The 9,349-nt window shown below is 42.3% G+C and overlaps 1 protein-coding gene across 6 annotated transcripts in view; it reads right to left on the minus strand.

Moving 5' to 3' along the window:
• Window positions 1-9,349, minus strand: part of CFLAR (CASP8 and FADD-like apoptosis regulator) — a 59,027-nt gene that overhangs the window by 36,106 nt on the left and 13,572 nt on the right. For 4 of the 6 annotated variants that reach the window (XM_011974512.1, XM_011974510.1, XM_011974511.1 and 1 more), the window contains exon 2: window positions 221-644. The exons of the other annotated variants lie outside the window; for them this stretch is intronic. In XM_011974512.1, coding sequence (XP_011829902.1) covers window positions 221-501 — 281 coding nt within the window. In that variant the 5' untranslated portion in view covers window positions 502-644. The remainder of the gene's footprint in view (window positions 1-220; window positions 645-9,349) is intronic. 6 annotated transcript variants of the gene reach the window in all.

The following is a 9,349-nucleotide window of genomic DNA, read 5'->3' on the forward strand; positions in this document are numbered from 1 at the left end:
TGTCAAAAGAGAAGAGAAGAGAAGAGAAAGGAAAAGAGAGAAAGTTTCAAGAATTTAAAGGGTTCACAGGAATGAAGTGACGTCATCTGGCAGTTGGATAAGTGGGCAGAGACAGTAAAGTGGCTGCACTTCTTATTATCCTCGTTTCTGCCATTCAGTAGAGTCTGAGACACTTCAATCCCTCCCACGTATCCAGCCTCAGGAAGAGGTGATGAATTACCTATAGTCCGAAACAAGGTGAGGGTTCCTGAGCAGGTGGGTCTCCACAGCTTTTCTGTCCATCTTCAAGATCCGTTTGAGCAGGTCAAATCGCCTCACTCTGTAGAGCAGTTCAGCCAAGTCCCCGACAGACAGCTTACCTCTTTCACGTAAAATATCCAGAAGGTCCCTGACATTAGGTGGAACCACATCTACAGCAACATCCCGGCACAAAAAGAGCAGCATCTCCTTCTCATCTGTGTCAAGTGCTTCTTCGACCTGATGGATGACCTCAGCAGACATCCTACTCTTAGACTACAGAAGCTCACAAGGGTCTGCAGAAGTACAGCTCCGGGGCAGTCAACAGAAAGCCAGCAGGCAGGCAGTCAACTTCATTTCTGAGGGCTGACTTCATTTCTTTCAGAATCCTTTCCAGTGGGGGAGTTCTGTGGTTAAAAGGGAATTTTTCTGAAAATCTTATCAAGCTACCTTACGCCTAAGATTGAAAGCATGGGCTCTTTCTTTCTTGGTGGTCTCCCTGACCTAAGTAGATTAACTTCTATAGAAAGGGATCTATAGAAGTCTATAGAAAGGGATCCTTGGTAGACAGAGCAAAAATGTCAGACTAATCCAAAGAGACAGAAAAGAAAACCTACATTGTAAAGGAAATGAAACAACAGATGAAATCATCTAGGAAACCCCACATTCTTTTTCAGAATTAATCAGAATGTAAAACATGTTACAGGGAAAATTACAACTAAGGGGTGAATGGCCTCAGTAGGAGGAATAGGGAAGAAGTATGTAGTAGGAGGAAGAGGGAAAAGCCCAATGACAGACAGCCTGACTAAACTAGAGAAACTTGCCTCACAGGGTTAAATCTCCACTTCAATGACTCCACCCACGTGGCCTTGAACAAACAATGGGGAAAAGAAGTTTCTGTCCCTATGCCACTCCTTTTTTCTAGTTGCTCTCCTACTTCAAAAGCCCCTCACTCACACCTGGAGGCAGAAACCTCTGCTGCCATCCTCCTAGACCCCAAGCTCTTTTCACAACTTCATCACGAATGCTCACAGAACCTGCCACCAAGTTGTCGGGTTTGGATCATGTCTTCAGACCCTGAGCCCATGGAGGTGCCAGAGGCCCTGACTCTCAATGCATTGCTACATGGCAGCAATTGCCATCAGTACTTCTTATGTTCTCAGTGAACATCAGGAAGTTACAGAGGATCTGGGGAAAAATCTCACTCCGGAGATGGGGCTGGGTGGGAGGGGTAAGGAGCTCATGCAATGGGTGTGTTCCTAACTTCTTCCATTGAAACATCCTATTTTCTTGCAAAATTTAAGTTGCTAACCAATCTACTCTAAGTTTCACAGCTAAAACTTATGTTAAATCACCTCTTGTGTTCTTTATCTGTTCCTACAAGACAGTATTTCAGGTTAAAACCAAATTTATTAAAAAAAAATAAGTGGAAACACAACCCAACTCTAAATTGCCAATGGTTGCTTTGTATTTGTGTTCAAGTATATTTATATATTTATCTGGCTGTATTGAGTGAAAGAAGCACTGAATCCATTTATTTATTAACATACAATATCAGTCCACAAAAGATTTGAGCTATCTTAAATAAAAACACATAAATAGAAAATTTTATATGAGAACAAGGGGAAAAAATTATGTTAGAAATTTGAAATGGACGTGCCCATTCATCCAAACTTCACTTAATACGATTATTTGTAAATAACTGGAGAAATTAAATTTGCTAAGTTAAATTTACTAAAATAAATGTGCTCAATGAAAGTGGAAAAATTGGCACTCAGAAAGATAAATACAAATTTTATGTGCTCTGGAAAGCCCAAATCTATACTCCACTCGCAGGCCAACAGTGCTTTAATCTCTAATTCTCTATTTTTTCACAGTCATCTAACTTCTGTAATTCATAAATATCAACAATATAACAATGCCACCAAGAGTTAACAAAATTAGATAATCATTTTAAAAAACATGATCTGCTCAGTTTGTTTCTTCCAACCATCACACCCAGTCACGCACACTCAGCAAGAGCACTGGCATACTGTCTTCCCTCTGTGCTCATGGGGGTAGAGTTTGGCAGCAAAATCTAGATTACTCAGTGGTAGCATCTGGCACATTGAAAGAAAATATCAAAAGGAAACTACAGATCCCGTGTGGAGCCAGCCCACTCAGATGCAGCAAAATATCAGCGTGTGTGTATGCTGGAGGCAGTTCACTGTGGCTAGAGGTGCTGGGCACTTGAGAAAGGAGAGCATACTAGGGAGAGGTAGGGCTGGGGTCCGAATAATCACCACTTTGTTGCGGTTTCTTTTAAGCCCAAGCCAAGAAACTAACATAAAAATTACTCTTAGACTAGGGAAGCTCATAAGGTCTTCAGTTTTTTGTAGAGACAGGGTCCCACTGTGTTGCTCAGGCTGGTCTCGAACTCCTGGGCTCAAGTGATTCTCCTGCCTCAACCTTCCAAAATGCTGAGGCTACAGGTGTGAGCCACCACACCCAGATGAGTGAGTTCTTTAGAGCCCAGTAAAAGGACTTGCGCCCATCAGTTACCAGCTCCACCCAGCCTGAGCTGTCGGACTCAGTGTCCCATTCACTTCTTCTGAAGACTCACTTGCCTTCACCTTACTCAGATGAAGGGCAAAAGGAATATCCAAGCCCAATTATCTTTCTTCCCTGCTTTCAAATACCCAATCCTCCTAACTGATCAAGATTCCATTAGTTTCACTTCTCCCCGCAGTGTTTTCAGCAGTTCATTTTCCCCAGTTAGACAAAATTGGCAACCGTGTGTATTTTCTAGAATTTTAAAGGAATTCCCCTTAACTCCCCTCACAGGCATATTCTAATTTAATGACTATATCTCCCCTTCTTTTCCACACCCACACCCTGGGACAAACTGTCCCCGACCTTCACAACAAGAGCAAATAAAACCTGAGACCAATTTCTGTTTCATTTCTCTTGCAGAAGTCATGAGACTATCGCCAATTATTATGCAAAACGCCAACAAAGCTTAGGCAAGTCAGAGTTATCTTTCACACACTAGCTAACAGGAGCATCCGGTTCTGGAAACAGAAATACTCCAGGCATTTTTTTATAGAAATTACACTTAATACTGGAACTAACAAAACTGCTGAGAGGACTGGAGGAAGGGGCTCTGAGGTGGGATTCTAACAAAGACTCCTGGGGCTGCTAGAACAACCTTGCCTCAGCCAGGGAAGTGAGGATCAGGAGGCTGCCACTAGAACTGAGCTCAAAGACCCTCTGACAGTGGAGACCCAGAGATCAGAGGGCGCATGCTACAAACTCTGGCCAGCATTTCCAACTATCTCGCCTTTTTCACTCCTGCCTGCCAGCCCTGCAGCATCCAGGGTGACCGAGTCCCAGGAAACCCCTCAGTCGCAGGCAAACAGGGATGGTTGATCACTCCAGCACCCCTGCCTTAATGAGTAAGCCTCTAACACTCCTACAACTTGAGTAGCAAGTAGTTTCGAAGGAAGGGAGAAGAGATAACACAATCTGAAAACTACTTACCACCACACCCTGCTGGTTTCCTGAGCCGGCCCTACGGCTGCTCAACAGTTTCATTTACAAGAAGATTCTGGTCAGTTCCTTTCCCACACCCTTCAAGGAGTGCTCCAACCTGCACCACTCTTCCATCCCAACACCACCTCCAATGCCATTTCTCATCCATGTATCAGGCACAAACTCCTGCCACCTTCTACCCTTCCACTGCCCCAGCCGGTCCCTGCTGTCCCTCTGCTTGCCTAGGGCTAAGCCTCCCTGTGTGCCCTCCTGTCTCTACTAAGCCCCTATGTCTACTCTCATGATCCTCTCTCTACCTCCAGAGACCCAGAGACGGCTCCTCCCAGCTCGTAAACATGTGCAAGTCTCTTCCATCTTAAAAAATAAAGCCAAAACCCTCAAAAAAGCCTGAGGGTCCCCTAGACCGACCATCTTTTCACTTTATTCCCTTTCACATAAAGCTGGGACCTCGTGAAGGAACAGTCTGTACTCAGTGCTTCAGTTTCTTCAACCACAATTCACTCCTCAACAGGCCTCCACCTGGATCACCTCACCCCACCATCTCCTCTACACAGCCACACTCACTCCTGAGCCTTACTGGAATATGACGCAAAAGGGACAATCAGCAATACTGACGCTGTCTTTATTTAAATTTTTGGTATTTTGTTCATCATAGATTTTTGGCATTTATGTCTGTTTTTTAAAATATTGCATTAAAATATTATCTATGTTGATGACTGACTTTTTGAGCACCCCCTTACATGTTGTCCTGAAGCGAGTGCCTTGTTTGCCCCTGCTAATATCCCAGCCCTGATGACACAGCTCTTGTTGAGGCCCTGGTGACCTCCTGGCTGCCACATCCAAAAACTTGGAAGTCCTCTTTCAACTGACTGCTCAACTCCAGTTGACACTGCTAATTAATCCCTCCTTGAAACTCTTCTCCCTTGGCTGAGCTCACACCACTATATTCTACACAGACCCTTCTCTAACCTTCTCCTACTCCTCAGCATACTCTTTCTGCACCTGTCCCTTAAGTGCTGGTGCCTACCATCCATCTCTCATCCAAACTCATTCCCCTAGTCATTCTGTTCCCCTGCTTCCGACCTTACCCTCTCCAAATCTACCTTCCATCTAAGTGAACTTTCTAAAATTCATGCCTGAACTGGCCAGGCACAGGGGCTCACACCTGTAATCCCAGCACTTTGAGAGGCCAAGGCAGACGGATCACTTGAGGCCAGGAGTTCAAGACCAGCCTGGCCAACATGGCAAAACCCTGTCTCTACTAAAAATACAAAAACGGGTAGCTGAGGCACAAGAATCTCTTCAGCCTGGGAGATGGAGGTTGCCAGTGAGCTGAGATGGCGCCACTGCACTCCAGCCTGGGCAACAAGAGTGAAACTCTGTCTCAAAAAAACAAAACAAAATAAAATACCTCTATTGAAGCACTTAACATACTTCCCTGGTACCCACATTAGCCCTAACCAGGTGTCAGCAAATGCAGTTAAGTTCAGTCAGGCTTCTCAACCTTTCTCACAGAACACCAACGCTACCTCCATCAAAGGCACATATTGTTCCCTGTAATCAGTAGCAAAGCATGCAGCAGGACCAGCTAAGCCATCCAAAGACGTACTTAACATTCCCTTCTTTCTACTGCTTCTCTATGTGAAGCAAGGTCATTGTATAGCATGAAAGCAATGTCATGTCCAATAAGCTATGGTGTGAATGCAAATGTAATTTCTAAGCAACCCCACAAACTGGGCGGCAATGGAGAAACCTGTCTTGCCAGCTGCAGAAAGCAGCATGCAAACCTGAACTTTCAGGTGTCTGGGAAGCCCCAGTGGAGATGAGAACATGAAACAAAGTGTCATCCAGAAGTTTCTAAAAGGAGAAGAGGTTGCACAATTCTGGGTAAAGTAGAATGTGGCCATCTCACAGAAGTTTTGTGCATTCATCCTGAACATAACAAAATTCACCTTCCTACTCTATTGGTGTGCAGAACAACAGATGATCCCAATTTTAAAATGACATAAAATTAGAAGTTATATTTTATAAAATTATTTGATGAGGCTGCTATGGTTTGAATGTGTCCCCTCCAAAGTTCAGGTGTTGCCAATACGATAGGATTAAGAGGTAGGGCCTTTAAGAGGTGATCATTCCCTGGAGGCGCCTGCCTCCTGAATGGGATTAGATGACCTTATAAAGGGGGTTGATAAAGGGAGTTTATTTCTTTTTCTTTTGCCCTTCCACCTTTTGCCATGTTAAGACACAGCATTCTTCCCCTCTGCAGAATGCAGTGTTCAAGGCACCAGATTGGAAGTGGGGAGCAGCCCTCACCAGATGTCAGCACCTTGATCTTAGACTTCCCAGCCTCCAGACTGTGAGAAATAAATTTGTTTTTATAAATTACCCTGGTTGTGGGTATTTTGTTATAGCAGCACACAACAGACTAAGACAGAACAGACTTTTCATGACTCTCAGGGAAGCTCCCACAAATTCTAACCAGACAGTATCTCCAATAACTTCCTTGGTTCCTAACAGTTACATGTAGGCTGCAGAAAACGAGAATGAATCAGAAATGAGAAAGCATCTAGATCAAAAGATCATAAATCATCATCTAATTGGATACAGAAACATGGCAAAGTCACCAGGAGCAAGGGAGGTAAATCAGTTGATGTAGTGCCCTTAACTAAATTTAAATTTTCACTTTGGCAGGTATATTTGCTCAGCTTACACAACAGATTGCCCACTGTAACTAAAGGTCCAAGAGTGGCCCTGCAGGAGATAGCTCTGTTCAAAATCAGAAATTGCGCATCACACTAGGGACAAACTTCTGATACATAGCTCAAGCACTGAGTATCATCCCCACTTCAGCCCAACCCATAATCTAACTCCAAACCAACAAATATCTCAATGGTCCCTGGACAGTATTTTTCTGTCCCAGCACCTTCACTCAAGCATTTGCCTCCATTTGGAAAGCCCCTTCCCTCCTCTCAGTCTGTGCCTGAAATTATATCTTATCTCTCAAGATAGCTCTTCTATAAGCTTGTCTTGATCCCCAAATCAAGTCATCTCTTCCTGCTTTGTAGCACTGTTTGTGTTCTCTTCCAGCATTTTATCTTATTCTATCCTATGTGAGACTGAGTTGAGTACTGTCATATGTGGAGGTCCTTGGGGATAGATAGGCTTTTACTCATCTTCATTAGACTATGGTAAACAATGGCCAGGGCTGCCAAGCTCAGCCCTCTTGGGTCTTGAACAGACTGGTCATCATTGGACCATTGCAGCCCATGTGTAATGCTTACTCATCCCTTCATAACATACAATGAAGCAAGATGGAGCTGGTGGTGTAGTTAAGATACCATACTTGGAATCTAGTTGTTGGATTCAGAAGAGTGAGCTCGTGAAAGGAAGCTTTTGCAACTACATGCGTTAACAATGCTATTGCTTTAGAGTGACTTGCAGTGTAATTCTAAGAGGATGGGTAAGTCCCCATGCAAAACTTCCTGGACACTGGCAGGACCTCATTGTGAGTGGGGAGAATACAATGTCTCCAACCAAGGGGATGTTTGGAACTCATCATCAATTTATTACCAGGCTTCAATTTATTTGACAGAGAAAAATGAACAACAGGTCAAGCTGCCTGAGTTTAAGCAAGATGTCAGATTTTAATGCTTTGGCAAAGACTGAGTTCAGAGACCAGGTTTCAACTTCAGGTAGTATGAAGAAGACCTATGGCTTAGCCTCACTTCTTTTTAGGTATCTAAACCATCTGATGTCACCTTTAGAGGAACTGGATGTCTAACTTCATGCAACAGCAGTCAGGAAAACAGGCATTCCTTCTCCTCAAGGTTTTGATCAAAGGAATAAAAAGTGGCTCAAGAAACAATCCCACCTATTCAAGAGAATAGCATACTATCAATTATGCTACATTACTGCAATAAAATATTTAGGAGACATTCTCTTAAGTTAATCTAGACACAATTGGCTTAAATTAAATTTCAACTTGGCAGGTATATTTGCTCAGTTTACACAACAGATTCTCCATTGTAACTAAAGGGCCAAACTTTGCCCTTTGGGAGATAGCTCTGTTCAAAGTCAGAAATTGTACATGATACTAGGGATATAAAGTTCTTAAAATTACTTTTATATAGCATTCATTTTCTATAAAAAGCACTACCTGCTTTTTGCTCTAAGAAAATCTGGAAAATAGAGAAAAGTAGAGAAGAAAATACAAATTAAAATTAAAAATTAAATTTAATAAATTTAATAAAATTAAAAATAAAAATTCCCCACTTGCTTCAGTCTCATCACCATCCCTGGTACCTACACATCCGTCCCCCTAGTTTCTCATCTCTTGCCTGGTTCCTTGTTCTAGGTTCCTTGACATTCCTGGTGACTACCCAGGTTAAAGGGATAGACTCATTCTACATTTAGGCTGAATGATAGCCAGCACATTTACAGAAAGCCTAGGCAGACAGCAACTGATAGTGTCTCCTCTGGAGGTATAGCTTTGTGCTATATATAACTTGCCTGTGCTACCACATATTTTATTAACAGCTCCATCACGGAGCACAACCTTATAATTACTTACCAGATTAAAATAATCCAGCCTTATGATTATTTGCCAGATTAAAATAATCCAGCCATGGCTTAGAATAGAACTCAAGTCAAGTATAAAATCTGAACTATGGGGTTTCAATAGCATACCATGGCCAAGGTTTTGAGCGAAACTTTTGTGCTGCTTCTGTTTTCCAACCAGAAACGGAGCTCCAGATAGCAGAGAGAGATCTACGTGCTCCCATTCCTTAGCCCCAGTAGGTGCTCAGTAAACGGTGAAGGAGTTACTTTTTTCATTTAACTCTTGATTCAAAGTTGTGGTTATTGTTGCAGGGAATTTGGTTTACTCACCAGATAGTATTCAAGCAAGAGACTGTCAGGTACCTACTCTTTTAAACAATCTCATTGACTTTGAAAACTACTTTTGAAAGCTGCAAGTAAAAACAAACAAAAAACACAGCTATATAAGCCAAAGGGAAGATACAAAGGAAGTTCAAGGAGAAAACTCAAGAATTTCACAAGTAGGTAAGGTAGCTTTGGTTCCCATTTCTAAAGTCACATGACTAAAGAAACTCATTACCCTGGGAAATATTTTAAACCTTGGAGTAAGTAACTATGAGAGGATTTTTCAATTACATTTTTTAAAGTATATAAATATACATATAAATGATTCACTTCTTCAACTGAAGAGTTCACTGCAGAAGATACAAATTATCTTGAGTATGCAGATGAAAGTAGTATCAAGTGGTGGGTAGCTTCTCTCTTTCATAACAAGTACTAAATCAACAAAGATGGCAACTCAGTATCGAGAATAAGAGAAAAATAATGTAGAAGATGTTTATCTATTTGGGCCAAAAACCTAAATCACCAAAAAAAGAAAGTGGCTAGAAGTGGAGACAAAAATACAGAACAAGTGTAGAAAAGCAAGCAATTTTCGAAGTAGAATCACTTGAATCCAGGAGGCAGAGGCTGCAGCCAACAGAGATAGCACCACTGCACTCCAGCCTGGGCGACAGAGTGACACTCTGTCTCAAAAAAAAAAAAA

Source organism: Mandrillus leucophaeus, unplaced genomic scaffold, assembly GCF_000951045.1.
Source record: "Mandrillus leucophaeus isolate KB7577 unplaced genomic scaffold, Mleu.le_1.0 Scaffold146, whole genome shotgun sequence".
Lineage (NCBI taxonomy): Eukaryota > Metazoa > Chordata > Mammalia > Primates > Cercopithecidae > Mandrillus > Mandrillus leucophaeus.